This window comes from Lycorma delicatula, chromosome 11, assembly GCF_047948215.1.
Source record: "Lycorma delicatula isolate Av1 chromosome 11, ASM4794821v1, whole genome shotgun sequence".
NCBI lineage: Eukaryota > Metazoa > Arthropoda > Insecta > Hemiptera > Fulgoridae > Lycorma > Lycorma delicatula.
Genome location: NC_134465.1, coordinates 10,220,618 through 10,238,451, shown reverse-complemented (window position 1 = coordinate 10,238,451; position 17,834 = coordinate 10,220,618). Strand labels below are relative to the sequence as shown.

At 28.2% G+C, this 17,834-nt stretch overlaps 1 protein-coding gene across 1 annotated transcript in view; it reads left to right on the top strand.

Moving 5' to 3' along the window:
* Positions 1-2,715: 2,715 nt before the first annotated feature.
* Positions 2,716-17,834, top strand: part of l(1)G0020 (RNA cytidine acetyltransferase l(1)G0020) — a 44,681-nt gene continuing 29,562 nt past the window's right edge. Inside the window, exons 1-8 of the mRNA XM_075378509.1 lie at positions 2,716-2,903; positions 3,017-3,108; positions 3,786-3,957; positions 5,826-5,908; positions 9,237-9,338; positions 10,982-11,195; positions 11,515-11,719; positions 13,779-13,900. Of these exons, the coding sequence (XP_075234624.1) occupies positions 2,796-2,903; positions 3,017-3,108; positions 3,786-3,957; positions 5,826-5,908; positions 9,237-9,338; positions 10,982-11,195; positions 11,515-11,719; positions 13,779-13,900 (1,098 nt within the window). The 5' untranslated portion in view covers positions 2,716-2,795. The remainder of the gene's footprint in view (positions 2,904-3,016; positions 3,109-3,785; positions 3,958-5,825; positions 5,909-9,236; positions 9,339-10,981; positions 11,196-11,514; positions 11,720-13,778; positions 13,901-17,834) is intronic.

The window sequence follows — 17,834 nt, the reverse complement described above, 5'->3', positions numbered from 1 at the left end:
TAAACTAAGAATATAGAAACTTCATAAACTGCTATCAACCATGAGCTTGTCTGGAATTCAGGTATCATAAACTTCTAATTATCTTGAATTTTTATATGAAAATATTTTGTTTAACATGCATTTATATATGCTGTAATTATGCAATACAAAAAAATACAAGGAAATTGTAAACTACACAGTAAGAGTCTTGCAGATATCATTTCTTCCACTCAAAAAACAACGATTTCTGTAATATAAATAAAACTGTTTTTAACAAAATGATACTGATATCAAAAAAGATAAGATATTACATTTTTATTATCAAAACCTGTTATTAATTTAGAATTTTGTTTTAAAAAAATGCATGTTAAATATGTTTAATGGACAATAGATATACAATAATAGATAATAAACAATGTTTTAAGTGTCCCATATAATAAGCAAAAAATAGAAAAATTTGTTACAAAACTCTTACCGGCCCGATTTCGTTTATTAAACAACAAATAATCACAAGAAATGTATTATTTCTGTATATGTGATATGGATTACATATAAATTAATTTTGTTAAAAACGGTTTTATTTATATTACAGATATCTTTGTTTTTTGAGCAGAAGAAATGATATCTGCAAGACTTACTGTACGGCTTACAATTTTATTGTATTATTTTATTGTTTTGGATATCACTAATTTTTTTAGATTATTTTTTTATTTTTTTTATGAATTACTATTGTTAGCTTACGGATTTATTATTAAAATCTATTGCCTTTCTAGAACAAACAAAAATACATTTTTTGAATTTCACACCCAATTTTTTTGTTGATAGTCATATCATTCACTTCATACCACATTTTTCCTTTTTTAATAAAAATTATAATGACTTTTATGAATTGGAGATCCGTGACGTAATATTACACTTATTACTTTGTAAGTGTAATCCCAGTTTTATCGTATCTGTGGACACACTTTTTATATTACTATTTGACCCGGCATAATTCAGTTTTTATTATTGGATTATTTTGGGAATAATCAAAAATGAAAAAGAAACAATCTTACAGAAAAAAGAAAGATAACATGAAGAAATATATCTCAAAAAATGACAAGAAGATGAATATGAAGAGGAAGAAAATGTTAAAACCAAAGAAAGAATAAAAAGAAAGAAAATGTTGCAAACCAACAAAAAAATAAACAGGAAGAAAATGTTGCAAACAAAGAAAGAATAAAAACATTAAGTGAAGGTGATAAATATAAAGAGGAAGAAAACATTAAGACCAAGTGAAGAATAACAGATTAAGAGAGGATGATGAATAAAAAGAGAGAGAAAATTGGAAAACTAGAGATCAGAAGAATTATATCAAACTAAAGAGCAATTAAATGATTGGCAATGAAAATCAAATAAGCGAAATGATGATCAACTCTGACTTAGGGAGAATATTCTCCAACAATATTAGAGGAGTGATGAACTAAGATAAGATTTTTTTGCAATTTTTTAAAGACCGGGCATGTATGCCTTCAGTGTATATATTGCTCTTGTGAGGGTTTATTTTTCAATCACTCTGTAGTTAACTTTAATGTAGATAAAATTAAACTAGAAAATCAAATATTATACAATTCTAAATTATAATTTTCAATTAATATTAAATAATCAGATGATTCACCAAATCTACTACATATTACATATATATGTAATAATGTCTATTAAATTACATATATGCATTTTTAAAAGCACATAAAATTTTATTTCACTAACAACTTCCGATTTTTTTTATTTTTTTTTATTGTTATTATTGAATTATTATTTGCTGTAAATTTTTTTTTACGATAGTGGGTTAATAATTATTAATAAATCATTGTGCCTTCCCCTTACAAGATTCAAATGTTTCGTTAATTAAAATTTCATTTGGCTATAACTCTGGAACCAATGAAAATAAGTACCACTTATGATATGTTGTTAAAAAGCTCTCAATGAGGGTTTATTACTGCAGTTAAGAAAAAGTTCAAAATCCATATTTGTTTGTATTTCAGTATGTTTCATGAGGAATCTGCAATACTTTACAGCATATTCCGCTTATCAAAACAATGAAAAAAGTTCATATAAACATAGGTCTGGAAATGCTTTGTCAGCAAGTTACAGCGAAAGATTTTGCCTGGATTTCAGTACCCCCAGTGAAATGAGGTCATGCCGAAATTTTTTGGATGTTAATTGAAAGGTGAAATTAATGGTTTTCTTTCGTTTTTAATAACAAATTTAATAAAATAGGTTCCACAACTGTACCTCCATTAGTTTTTAAGATATCTGACTTAAAACCTAAAATTAGGGTCCAGAAAACAACTTTTATAGTTGTCCACAACACACACAACCTATATAGTTACTTGTAATTCCTGATAACTAAATATTACATAGACTAAGTATTTTTTTTTTATTCAACGAAACCTAGTATTTACTACACATCGAGTAGAAATAACTAACTACTTTGTGTTATCCATATTGTACAATGTCTAGTGTAGATGGATATTTTTAATTTTATTTGATTAATGGAGTCCAAACAAAAGAAGTCATTTTTTACCAGTTTGAAGATCTATCAAATGATAGTAGAAATATGTATTGAATTGATAATATTAGTCACACAATTTCACAGCTGGGTCAAAATTAAATAACCGCCAAATAAACAGTTGTCATTAATTATCGATTTGTAGGTACTACTGCTTCTTTCGTTTATCGATAGGATTGATCGCTATGTTTTACAATCGAAATAGCTGTGTATGTATAGCTGTTTGTTGTGAGAACCCGTAAGTTTTTGAGTTATTTTATTAAAAATGGTTCGGAAGAAAATCGACAACCGTATTAGAATTTTAATTGAAAATGGGGTTACATTAGGTTACAGGACAATGTTTGTAATTGTCGGAGATAAAGGAAAAGATCAAGTAAGTTAATTTTTTTAAGTTAACCTTTGATTATTTACATATTTTTTCAAACACGTGGTCGTATTTGTTTGTGTAGAATTTCATTACATGTGTAATGTGTTTTCTGTGTTTAGGTTGTTATTTTACACCATATGTTGTCTAAAGCATCAGTAAAAGCTAGACCTTCTGTACTTTGGTGTTATAAGAAAGAGCTAGGATTTAGCAGGTAACCATCTATTTGGTTTTTTTTTGTAATATAATTATTACTTTTCTTCGGATGATTCATGATATCACTTTATTTACTATTGTAGACGAAAAAAAGGAAACCATGGTCAAAATTTCAGAAAATTATTTTTTACCTAAGTTGATCCACAAGTAAAAAATAGAATAAAATAAATTTTTATAAAAAAATTTTTTTTATACAAATAGAAATAAACTCTCATGTAAAAATTGAACAAAAAAAATCCTCTTAAAAGTTTTTTAAAATTCTATATGATTTAGCTTTCTACACTAAAATTCTTTATCAAAGAAAAAGATTCCAAACAATTCCGTCAGTACAAAATGTTCTTGCTTTAAGCTGTACTGATCACCCTACTTTGAAGTTATCTATTTAAATTTATACACAAAACTAACTGAGATCAAAAAATATAGTGGTAAAAGAATCATTAACACTCGTCAAACACTTCCTAAATTTTTGCCAAACATAGAGTGCATTCATACATTTTTAAAAATATGTATTCCTGAATTTATTGCAGTCTGTATTTATTTATGCTGATTACAGTCTTGTTTATTAGATAAATAGCTTTAATATTTACTTTATTTATAGTTCAATTAAATAAATGCCTGTAATTTTCTATAAGTAATTTAAAATAGAAACTGATTTCAAGTTGCATTCATTTTCAGTCATAGGAAAAAACGTATGAAAAATATCCAGAAGAAAATTAAATCTGGTATGCTGAATGTTAATGAAGATGATCCATTTGAATTATTTATTGCATCAACTAATATTCGATACTGCTATTATAATGAGACTCAGAAAATCCTTGGCAATACTTATGGAATGTGTGTGTTACAGGTACTGTGTTAATTTGTTTTTTTTTTAGAAATATGAAAAAGTAATTAGTATTCAAAAAATAATTAGTGTTGATATGAATAAAAGATTTTGAGTGGTGTAGTTTGTGTCTTTGAAGAAAATGGACTGTGTACATCATCGTAGTTATTTTTTCTTTGTGGAGTTGTTAATATCACTGAAAGCTAGATGTATTTATATTTGGTATGCACTTGTACATGAATTATAACATGTTATGGCATCATGTCGTCATTATACATCATTTAGTTATAGATTTGGAAAACAAAATATTTATGTAGAAGTTTCCAAGTCTTTAGATAGGATAGCTGTTGATGTTCAATTAATGTTTTCAAATAAGGAAAAATTCATGTAAATGTTTAGGAAAGGATACTAATTTCAAATTTTGAAAAAATTTAATTTTATTGAGGATGCTTAAATTTTTGTGTAATTACAAAAGAAATTAAACCATCTCCTGATATCTGAGTAGCTGACTCTTTTTCAGCACATAAAATTTTTAATTTTTTACTTGAAATTGCATTTTTTAAGAGTATCAATGGCTTTTATGTTGATGTAGTTGCCTACTTACCCTGTTCTTTCTTTGTTCAAAATCATGTTACAATGGCTTATTTTGCACAAATCAAAAAAATTGTGCTCCCCCCCCCCCCTCTCTCTCTCTCTCTCTCTCTCTCTCTCTCTCTCTCTCTCTCTCTCTCTCTCTCTCACTCTTGTGGGAAAAAGTGGGAAAAATTAAATAGATAAGTGTAAAATTATAGATAATGTAATTATCTGTAAATTATAAATGATATTTTGATTTCAATTAAGACGTATACCTAAAATTGCAGATTTTTTTACCATATCCTTTACAGTATAAATGTAATGTAATGTGCAGTTGGTCATCAGGAACTCATAAGATTGAAGTACAGGAGAATAGGGAGGAATTGGTTGCAATAGATCTGCCTCAGAACAGGTATGATAATAATATTCATATTTTTATGATGGTAAATGAACAGATATTCTGTATGTAATACATGGTTTACCTTATATGATAAAAAATTTAGGTACTTTTCTGTTATCCCCTCCCCCAATTTTTTTAATATTTTTCATTATGAATCGGAAAAATGTTTAAAATATGATATTCATTTCATTTTAGGATGTAGAGACCATTTTTTAGTTGAGTCTTTCTGTAACATTGCAATTATTTATTATTTAATAAATAATATTTAATAGTCAAAACGTTACTGTTAATTAGTCAAGGTTAGTGAGCAAAGCAATCTTAGGTTAAGTTTGGTTAGATTATATTTATAAAATAAATGAGTGGTTATAAAAATGATAATATAAATGGTTATATCGAATTATTGGGTTATTTCTGCAACCTGATTGTTATTATTATTATTAATAATATTTCCTGCTACTTTGAGATATTTCCTGGTGAAAAACTTACAAAGTTTTGGGGGGGAGAGAAATGAAAAAATACTTGTTTTTCTGATCAAAAGTTAATTTCTACAATTAAAAATGTGTTTCTCCACCATGATAATTAAATTTCATGCAAATATGAGTGAATTGGATAAAAAAAAAGTGGGGGAGAATCACAGAAAAGATCCATAATTTACCTTTATACATCATGGATATGGTAGTCATATACTCAAACATCTCTTTAATTTAGAAAATGTTTTTAATCTGATGTTACAGTTTAAAACCTGAAAACGGAGTAACATTTTTTTTTTAATAACTTTCTGTCAGCTTTTGCTATATTATCTTAAAGTTTAATAGTGGTTTTATTTTTGAATCCGAACTTTTTATTTTTATTGTTTTAGTAAAGTAAAACTAACAGGGTAAAAAATTATCATTTCTTTAAATGGTTTGTTGTTTTACAGGATTTTGAAGCTGTTACTCCAAATTTATTAGCACGTACGATTGAAACTGTTGAAGGTGGTGGACTTATTGTTCTTCTTTTAAGGTTTAAGTGGTTTTATATTATTTATTTATTAAAAAACAAATTATCATTGTTCTTGTCATAAGTTATTCAGATCATAAGTTAGCAAAAGTAAACAGTAGCTAGTTTATCGATCTCTTTATATAAATGTATTTGCAGTTGTTTCTCAGAAATTATTTTGCTAATTTGGTGCTTGCTAATTGACTGACAAATGCACTTTTCTTTTCATTTCAATTAAGAAGTATGTGAGGGTTATCTCTAAAAGTAAAGACCGCTGAGAAATTTTTCTCCTTAAGGTTGGCAAATCTGTGTCACTCATGGCCATGCTAGTAATGTACATACTGCATTGTTGTCTGTAAGTTGTGTTATAATACTGTTGATTACATATGAGTTGTTACGTTGTAAAATGAGTAAGAAAATTGATGTTGCCGCCGACTGTGAAATACGTGAAGTAATATGTTTTTTAAGCCATCAAAACGTTAAGCTGGCTGAAATGCATAGACAGTTGGTTGCTGTGTATGATGATGATATAATGAATGAAAGAAATGTACGAAAATGGTGTGAAAGGTTTAGAAATAACAGAATGTGCATGATGAAGAACATTCAGGAAGGCCTTCAATAATCATTGAGGATATATGAAACATGTCGATGATGAAATCGGAAAAGATTGTTGCTCAATGATTTCCAACCTGGCCCTTCTTTTCCCCGATGTTTCATGAGCTGTTATTGGTCGCATTGTTCATGACCATTTAGGCTGCAGAAAGGTTTGTGCACATTGTGTGCTGCATGTCTTAACAAATTCACAAAAAAATCCTAATGCGATCTGCTTTGGAATTTTTGATGCAATGTACAGATAAAGGTGATCAGTTCCTTAATTCATGATCAGTTCCTTAATTCAGTTGTTACTGGTGATGAAACATGGATTTCGTATTACATGCTAGAGAGAAAATGGCAGTCAAGTGAATGGCATCCTCAATCACCAACCAAACTGACAAAGGTCAAGCCACAGCCATTTGGATTCAACTTGATAGCCACAGGCTTTCAGGATTGATTGGCATACTGCTGATTGATTTCATGCCACATAAAAACAACTATAGATGCAGAAGCATACTGCGAAACTCTACATAAATTACGGCGCACCATTCAAAATCGGCGACATGGGCAGTTGACCAACGACGTCGTCCTGCTGCATGATAATGCACATCTACATGTTGTGCGTCTGACATGTGATTTACTGAGAACATTTGGATGGGAAATTTATGATCACCCGCTATATAGTCCGGACTTAGCATCTTCTGATTACCATTTGTTTGGGAAATTGAAAGAATTTTTGAGTGGTAAGCAATTCGTGGGTGACAATGAACTTAAATGCTATTAATCAGTGGCTAAATGGACTGGCGGCAGAAGAATATGACAAGGTGTATCGCTACAATAAATGTCTTAATTCATGTGGTGATTATATAGAAGTGGTTATAAGGTATATAGTTTAAGAGAAATAAAAAATATTTATAAAGTTTTCAGAATAAATGTTTTACAATGAAACTATCTTTACTTTAGAGATACCTCTTGTACTTAAAATTGCAGATTTTTTAAACATATCTTTTACAGTGTTTTATGTAAGGATTGGACACTTAACCTTAGAGATGAAAGTATTAGCTAAAGTTAATTTTTGGTTTATATTAACAGATCATAATGTTAGATCATTATATATATATACTTTTAACTTATATAACTTTTCAACAGTTATTTAATGGTAATTACAGTTAAATCATTCCCAGATAGTTCCATTTAGTTTTCATGGAACAATTGGGTGAACATTGTACCTCTTTTAAACTGTTTTATAAAATAATGATTGAGTAGAAGTCACATGATATGAATTTTAATTAAAAAATTGTTGTCATGATGAAAAACCTTTTTTTGTGTTTGTTGCTTGTGGTCTATTACTATCATCTGTCTAATCTGCAGCCATATTGGATGCATAGTTCACATTTGACAGCCAAATGAATAAATTACATTTTGTTGTGTTAAGCAATTTTGTAATTCTTTTTGTTGAAAGATCAAACATTCTGCATCAGATTTTGTGTACAAATGAGATTAAATATGCTAACATTTGTAAACATGTTGCAGTAGGCTTTTTATGAATGTAATATGCAGAAATTAATAATTTATAAAATGATAATGATTTTTTCAAAATGATCATTAATTATGTAAAGTTGAAAAATCCAACATCCTCGACTAATGATAAGATATAATATTAAGGAAAAACTCATGATTTTAATATCATTAGGTAATTGTTGAAGAGGTTGATAGTTATGGTTCATTTAAAACTATTTTCATTAATGTTTTGTATGTGAGGTGAATGGTAACAAAAATTTGTTATAAAACCTTTTCAGTAGAAAATTACTGAGGAAATGATGGTGAAGTCAGACAGTAATCATCTAAACTTGTGATAAATTTATGTGGATATGACATAAAAATAAATCCCAGTATTTTAGTAGGAACTCCCAATTAGTCAAAGCTGAAAAGATATTCTTGTTCAATCAAATGTTAAACATTTTTCCTTTATATTGCAGTATGCAGTTTCCTAGACATTTTTACAACTAACTGTGCTACAGTCAGTAAGGAATTCTGTTTGCATGAAGTTGTTTTTAAAAGATTCTACATTTATGTAAGAACTTTTTTTTTGTCTTCAGTCATTTGGTTTGATGCAGCTCTCCAAGAATCCCTATCTAGTGCTAGTTGTTTCATTTCAGTATACCCCCTACATCCTACATCCCTAACAATTTGTTTGTATGTAAGAACAGTTGATGGAAATTATACTGTGATAATTCATCAACAACTTCAATTTGTTTGTCAAAATTGGCAAAAATGTGGTAGTTTTTTTGTCAAAATTAACTCAATAATGAATGATACCATTATATTTAACAGTTAGGTTCATTTGTTTTCTTTCTCTTTCCTAAAATGTATAAAATAATCATGAAAGAACATTTTGCCACTATTGAATACATTAAAAGAAATCTTGAGTGAACTGAAAGTTCTGCTGGTAAGAAAGTTCAAAATAACACAAGTGACTGGAAATAACATTGGTATGATTGTATTTTATAAAATGGGGGAATAAGTGGATAACATAAATATGAACTAAAAAATAAATTGTTTTTTAAATGAATGAAAATTTAACAAAATTTTAATCTGGCATCACGACATAAATTTAATTCATGTTGTTGTTTTTGTTATTTTAAATTATAGATGCTACAATTTCAACTGAAAGATGCCAGTTCTGATTTTTTTATTTTTAGTAGAAAAAATTGAAAGTGTATAATTTAATTTTCCATTCGTTTTGTTCTTATTGTAGATCAGTAACATCATTGAAACAGTTGTATGCAATGACTATGGATGTCCATGAGCGTTACAGAACTGAAGCGCATAAAGATGTTGTTGGTCGTTTTAATGAAAGGTTTGTTCTTTAGCATTTTTGGAATTATTTTTTTTATTTTGAGATTATTCTGATTTGAAAGAGTTTTAAAACCAGTCCTAGGTTGACAGTTTGCCTTGTTTAGTTTTAAGATGACCATCTCGAGGCAGTAACTTAATTAAATTCCCAATTAAAATTAACAGATTTTTTTTTATTAGTATCTTACAGCAACATGGAACTACTGATCGGTAACAATTGATTAGTGGTAGTAGTTGATTCACATTTTTATTTTTTGATGTATTTTCTGTATTTCCGTATTATCAGTTTTTCTGTATTTTTTATTCAAAGTTGTGAGTACTTCTTTATTGTAATATATATGTTGAAGTGTGGCAGGAATGGTCGAACTGAGAATGTACAAGACTACACTTTATTTACACTCATACATATCATCCTCATTCATCCTCTGAAGTATTATCTGAACGGTTGTTACCGGAGGCTAAATAGGAAAAAGAAAGAAGTATTCAGTAAAAATGTGTACTTTGCTCTTGTCTTTTGATTTTCATATTTCTTTATTCCTTTTTCTACATAACATTTCTTCAATTCATTTTGATTATTATTTTTTTTTTTAAAGTGATTGAAATAAAAAAGCGATTATTTTTTTTAAAAAAAGTGATTGTAGTTATAAAAAATTATGACATTTTTTAATTTTTTTTTTTATCTGGAATTCCTGTCCAGCCTTTTTTTTTTATGTTTCTCTGTATGACTAACTTCACTCTCGATGGACTATTGATTCCATTCCAAGGCTTCATTGACTTTTACTAGTTCATGAAGTTCTTGCAAATACCCAATACAAGTTTATCCACAAATTCATTATTAACCAAACATCTACTGGGTACAAACGTCTTAAGAGGAGAACAACTTGTAAATCAATAGTTTTACTGAGTGAGGTTAGAAAAATCCTTGTGTATGAATTATATTATTTGACGCAGTTGTTGAGCATCATTACAAATTACTCCCATTCTCTGTAGCTGAAGCTTCCTTTCTCCAGTATACTTCCTGAGCTCAGTTTTAAATTCTTAAGAAAATATCATCTAGCATTATATATTATGTTATAAACTAATATTTTAATTTATTAAAATATTTTATTATTTTTTTAAAATCTCAGTAAGAATATTGTTAAATGGTTGTAATTCAGTTGGAGGTTTCCACGTACTACATGATTGTGGAAATGGACAAAGATTAATTTAGGAACCTGCAGCAGTATTTAGGTGGCTCTTTAATTTGTGCAGGAAAGGTAGATTTTGTTGAAGCTGATCAACTGCCACCTGGTTAAGAATGCTCCTGGTTTCCTAAGAGGGTTTGTAGAAGGAATGTGTGAACACAACTGCTTGAAGTAGGCTGAGCTTTTTTTTGGATAATTTTATTTATCTCTTATTGTAGTTGATTTGTTTTTCTTACCACCACCCTTTTTCCTTACGCTTGATCCCTACCTCATTTTGAATTTTGCAAGTATAGGTTAAACTCTTAATTCTGAACTGAGGATGACGGGAGATCTGAACTGATGAGTAGAGCCAGTAAATTCTAAATATGATTTGGGGAATTCTATTTCCAGTGTGGAGGTTATTCACTTAGAGCTAATGCCTTTGCTTATGGGTGCTTTAATATACATTGTAAATTTTTTCCAGATTTTTATTATCACTGACATCTTGTTCACGATGTTTAGTTGTTGATGACCAGTTAACTGTATTACCGATTTCATCTCAGGTGTTAGTTCTTGAACCAGTTCCGAAAGATGAAAGCGAGAAACCTTCTGATATTGAATTAAAAAATTTAAAAGAAAGCTTAAGTGAAACTAAACTTGTTCATTCTTTATTAAATTGCTGCAAAACACTTGATCAGGTATGTGTATAATTTCATTAAATCTTATTTAATACTTTCAATCCTATCTTATTTAACATGCTTTTGGGCTAAATAATAGTCATTCTTTGCAATATTCGGTTAAATAATATAAAATTTATTATTTATGAGTGACCCATGAGTTTTTATTGTACATAACATTGTAAAGTATTAATAAGTTTTGCTATTAGTGACTATTGTCTTACAGAATTGTATAATTTAAGTAGAGGAAAAAATACATATTGTGTATCTTTTGATATAAGCATGTTAAAGCAATCATTTTAATAAATATATTAAATTTTTTTTTTTTTCATTTGTTCAGGCTAAAGCGGTATTAAAGTTTATTGACGCTATTACTGAGAAGACTCTTAGAGCAACTGTGAGTCTTACTGCGGCACGTGGTAGGGGAAAATCTGCAGCTCTTGGTCTTTCTGTTGCAGCTGCTGTTGGATTTGGCTATTCAAATATATTTGTAACATCGCCATCACCTGAAAATCTTAAAACATTTTTTGAATTTGTTTTTAAAGGTATTTTAATTGTTTAATTAAATTATTTTCTTTATTATCAAAATAATTTGCTACTAATTATATGTAAAATGTACTTATGGATTACTATTATTATTTATAGGTTTTTGTTTAGTAAAATTTTATTTATATTTAATTAAATGGGGGTATTCATAAAGCTGTATTTTTCACATATTTGTTGGCAGTCTTCGGGAAGATTAAGTATGCTTAACGGATAAAGAACATAGAATAAAGTCAAGGTGGTAAAAGTAGTGTGACATTTTGATAGTAAAAAAGAGTACCTAAGATGTTCAAGAAAATTTAAGGTTTGATCAATAGTTTATACAATTTTTATATTTCTGGAAGTACAAGTTAAGATTTGATAGTCAAGTTAGTAAACTATGTTTCATAATTTTTAACATTTCATAAGCAGAATCAAAGATTTCACATAATATTTTCTATAAAAAAGAGTTCAATAGAGCTGTGCGAGTATGGTGAGAATATTGCAAAACCTTCTGTTAAGTGTAGTGTGCAGGAATAAGCAATTTTTAAATGATAACTAACATTTCCAACGTGGTTGTGTATCATTTAAAAATGATGAATGAGTTGGAAGAGCAGTTCTTCAATAAATTTAATAAATTAACTGATGAAAAATAGAAGTTAGGGAGGAAAATCATGGCTAATCATCATCATATTATTGTTATTATTAGAGAAGTTACTGAAGAGATTGGAATGATATGGTTCATCCAAAACAATTTTCATTAATTTTTTGTTTATGAATTGAGTGGGACCATAAATAATTCCAAAGTTGTTAAATTTTTACCAAAGATTGTGCTATCAAGAAATTACTGAAGATTTGATAAATGAAATTAGAAGTTCCTCTGCATTAGTTTATCCCATCATAACTGTTGATGAATCATGAGTCTTTGTCTATTATATTGAAACAAAAGTTCTTCTTAGTGGAAGCTCTCAAGAGAGTTAAGTTTTGAAAATAATGTTACCCATTTTTTATGAAATGTGAAATTTATTTTTATCTTTTTCTTTGATTGTTGTAATATTATACATAACGCTTTACAATTAGATTATTTAGTCAGTAAAGAAGACTATTTAGAAATTTTACATCATTTGTATGTTGTTATTTGTAAAAGTGAACAGATTTACAAGATAACATTTATAGAAAAATAATATTTACATTATTATGTTATTGGTTGCTTTTATTACTTTTCATCAAAAATAATATCATGTTGATAATGTTACTGTATTAATTTAACATAGTCTTGAATGACTCTTTTTTCAAGAATGAAAAGAGGTATAAAAAGACAAAATGTCCAACGAAGACCTTAAAAAACATATTGACTGAAATGATGGTTTTAATTTAAAGTACTTTCCAGAAATGTTTTGAACTTTGGAAAAAAAATGTTAGTGTAATGTGTGTTTTATCTGATTGGAATTTCTTTGAGTGGGATAATGTAATATAACTGAATAAAGATATACTTTTCTAAGTAGATGAAAATTGCATAAACTCTGTGATCAAACCTTATATTAGAGGTTGACGTTATAAACAACTACATGAGCTGTGTGTTTTGAGTATGTACATATGCGTGCAGAATAATGAGGGATGCTGTTTGTAGTGGTAACAGAATAGCATATCCTTATAATTTTATTTGATGAAACTGTGCACCATACTTCCAGATTTTTATTCTGTAATTGTTGTTAGCAGATTCTCCACAATTCAGTATTGAAAATTCTGTTTTTTGACTTATAATGTATAAATTGCTTTACTTTATGCATAATACTTATAAACAGATGCTCTATTGTAACTTAATGGCATTAACTGGAAAAAAATATCATATAGTGCTGCCATTTAAAACATTGGGAATGGCAATGAACAATTCAAATTTGCCTGCTCCTTTGCCATCCTGTGTAAGGCCATTAGGCTAACTTTTTAGTTAATTCAGTAAATTGTTCAGTTTATGTTCATCTTTTATCATCCAATATTAGTTTGCTTATTTTACAATATGTAAGTAAGTTTAATGCTTTTTTATATTTTTATGCAGTATTGTATTCAGTGTTTTTTTTATAGGTTTTGATGCTTTAGCTTACCAAGAACATCTTGATTACAGTTTGGTACAATCTACGAATCCTGATTATAATAAAGCTCTAATTCGAGTAAATATTTTTAGAGAACATCGTCAAACAATCCAGGTAATGGTTTTTCTTTTTTTTGGAAACTGTTAGTCCCATTGTTTATTGTAATTTTTTATATATTATTTTTAAACAATACACTTAATATTATGGAGATGTAAGTTGTTATATCTGTCACTACACGATTTTTATTGGCATACTTCTGAGTTTAATTTAAAAATTGTCTTTATACATCTATCTGCCTTTATGAATTTCCTGTAAAATTTTGAAATTAAAAAAAAAAATTATTTTTATATCAGAAATAAAAAATAATTCAGCTGATATTATCAGGTTATCTAAAACTTATTGAGCCTGTGGAGGCCAAAATTGAAAATACATTTATTGTTATTGGAAAATAAAATGAATGCCACATATGCACCACTTTTTTTATGACTTACCATTTTGTGGGCAACACTGTAATCCTGTCGTTATAGAACTTCTTTGTTTTCTGGTCAAAAAATTGTGACGTGGTTTTCACACGGCTCTCTTGAAACTAACTTAACACCATTCAGGGAGTTCTGCAGAGACTGAAACAAATTAGTCTAATAGTGTCAGGTATAGGCTATACAGTGGATGTATAAAAACCTCTCAGTCAAGTTATCTCAATTTCTGATGGGTTGCTAATGATGTATGTAGTCTGGTGCTGTCAGTGTGGTATACCCTTTCTTTTGAGCAGTCCAGGTTGTTTCTTTTCAGAAACAAGGTGCAGTCGTGTTAATTTTCGACAGTACAGGTAAGTTTATTGTTCTGCCTGACAGCTTGTGGTGCATGATGCCCTTCCAATTCCACCAAATTCCACCTTAGTGGGCAGTAGTGTGGGTTTTGACACAGTCTGTGGAGTTTCTCCTTGCTTTAACCACAATCTTTCTCGCACATTGTTGTCATAGGTTTTCTACTTCTAATCACTCGTGATCAACTGCTTTAGAAATGGCTCAATTTCGTTACATCTCAGTAGAAATTCGATCAAGTAAATTTTCTGAGCCAGATCATATGACACCCAAACGTTGAGCTTCTTTTTGTAACTAGCTTTCTCCAAATGGTCTAAAACTATTTGGTGATAGATGCTTAGGTCAATGGCATTGTCATGACTTCTTCCATGTCGATCTTCTTCGACTTTTTCCAGAATACGCTAATGCTGTTTTGTGTGAAAAAGGCTTAGTACTTTTTAGACTACCTGTTATTTGTTGTAATCTACAGGTGTTTCTTATAAAATACTCAATAATTAAAAGAAATATAAATAAATAGTATGGTTTTATATCTAATTTAATTCTGATCCAACTAAATTTAATTATAAGACAAATATGTTTAGAACATAAACTGATCTATCTCTTGTATTGTAGCTATTTTTTTTTAACTGTTGACTTATGTGATTGTTTTGTTTCTATGAGAGATAAAGTGGATTTTATGTGCTAAGTGAATTTATGTGATTTAAAGGCAAACTTTTGTTCATAACTAGAAAATTTAATTGTCAGCTGGTTTGACAATTCATTCTGTTCACTTAATGTATCATTATTATTTTTTATTTAAGTTATGAAGTAGTTTAAGCATGTTTGTAAGATTAAAGTTTCTCTTCTTAAAATGTTTCTCATGATCAAGGGGTTTGGAAACAGGTTAGAATTTTAAATCATTTAAAATTTCATATGTATTCTTACATTTGTAAAATAATGTTTTTTTCTAAAATACAGTGAGATATATATATATATATATATATACACAGTTGTACAATGAAAAACAGTGCTTACCACTATTGTGAGAGAGGTAGTGTCAGCCTTCTCCAAGTTCAAATTAAAATTAGGTTTAGGTTAGGTATTTCTTACATACTAAAAGGTTTTTACAACTTATTCCTGTTTAAAAGCATTAAAATTCCAGTCTATTCTTTGTCTAAAATTAATGAGAAAGAGTTATAAACTATAATAATGTATTCTCACCAGCAATAAAGCCAGTAGTGAGTATATTTACAAATGTTTATGAATGTGATCAGTCATTATTAACATTGACAAAGTGGCAGATAGTTTTTTTTATGGCCACATCTTTGTAAATCTTTGAGAAACCATATGTAATGTAAATAGCATTGATAGAAAGAAAATAAATATAATAAACTTTAAAGAAAATAGTATTAAAATTGACTCATAAAAACTTTAAAAAAGGGAAATAGCATTTTCCCTAAAAAGGGAATAACTTTTCAGTTTTTCTTTAATTTTTTTTGTCTTTTTGAAGTATATTAACTACCAACAATTTATTCATTCTCCCCTCCTTAATTTGCCTCTTATTTTGAAAAGTAAAAATTTATAGTTGAAAAGGTGCTATTTTCTTCTTTTTAGTAAAATTTAATTTTTTTTTCTTAAAGTTTACTTTCCTGGTGAATATAGCTAGAATAAATTATCATACTAGACTATTATAATACTTTCCATCATACTAAAAGTGTTGAGGTTTTTACAAATCTTAACATTTTAGGGTCTAACTAATTCATCTAAACCAAAAAAAAACATATTTATGTTTATACATATGTATGTGTATCGCACTGCTTTTGGCCTTATGTCTCAGGATTGTCATAACTCATTTTCTTCAAATTTAGCTCAGATATTTTTATATATACAGCATTGATTAATTTTTTCAAAATTTGTTAGGGGGTGGGAGATATCATGAAAAAGTCAATTTTGATTTTCTTCATAGTAATTTTAGAAATAACTTCATTAAAGCAAATTTTTTAGGTACAATATAAATAATTAATAAAGGTTTTTTAAAAATCAACCCCCTACCTTGTAAAATTGAAATAAATTTTCAATTTTTTTGTTATTTTTATTATTTTTGCTTGTGTCTCCCTTTGGTTTAAATATTTTTCAGTTTTTTGTAAGTTTATATTTCATATATAGAGCTATCAAGAAATATATACAAAATATTTAAATTATTGATCCTGGACCTAAAGTTCAAAAAATTGTTTTGAAATTTTTTATTTTTATTTTAGCCTTTGTTGAAGGGAGGTGTTAAACTTAAAGAGAAAACTTTACTTAAGAGATTTGTTAAGCTTAACCTATATATGAATATTGTTAGAAAAGTTTTTCTGAAATTCATTATCTATTCTAAAAAAAATTTATTTTGTTTTTTAGCTCTATATATTTTCTTTTTTTTACTCTTTTAATCTTTATTATTAATTTTTTTTGGTATTTTTCTTTATCACTTAAATGGATATTAAAATTAAAGTAGCTTTGGCACCTCTATTATATTCCAGACCCAAAATGAGGATCAATTTTTTTCATTACTTTCATAAAAGTAAAACTTGACCGACAGAGCCGGAAAAGTCATGGAATACTTTTTCAGGTTTTTTAATTGAAAATATGTATAGGTCTAAAGAAAAACCTTGCCTGTATGGCAAAAAGCTATTTACAAAATACTCTAAGGTAATAAACTTTCATTATTTTAAAAGTAAGTAATTGAATGTTGAGAATCAATTCAAAAGAACCATTGCCAAGTGTGAATTAAGGCTTTGGAATTCCAGATATTGTACTGCTTTGGACATGTTCTGGAATTAAAATATTTACTATAAATTAGAGGCCATTCAGGTTCTCTTTAAAAAATTAGGGGACATATGTCATTCAGGAAATTTCAATTGAAATTTTGGCCTTCCAGAGGGAGTTCAAGTTTAAAAATAGCATATTTAATGCTGAAAATAGATATTAGAATAATACATGCGGGCATATGTTTGTAAAGGGGTTCCAGTTCTGTCAATTTACACAACTTCAGAAAGAGAGAGCTGAGTTGATAAATATCAAGTTTCATTCATTACACTGTTGATAAACACTCAAACCAATGATAAAAAAAAAGTGAAAATACTTTTTAATTATCCATGTAGACAAGTTATTTTTTTATTTTACTCTTATATGAAAGAAATTACTATCTAACTTCTAGGAAAACTACAGAATAAAAAATTCATTAAAACTGGCATATTTGGTGAAGA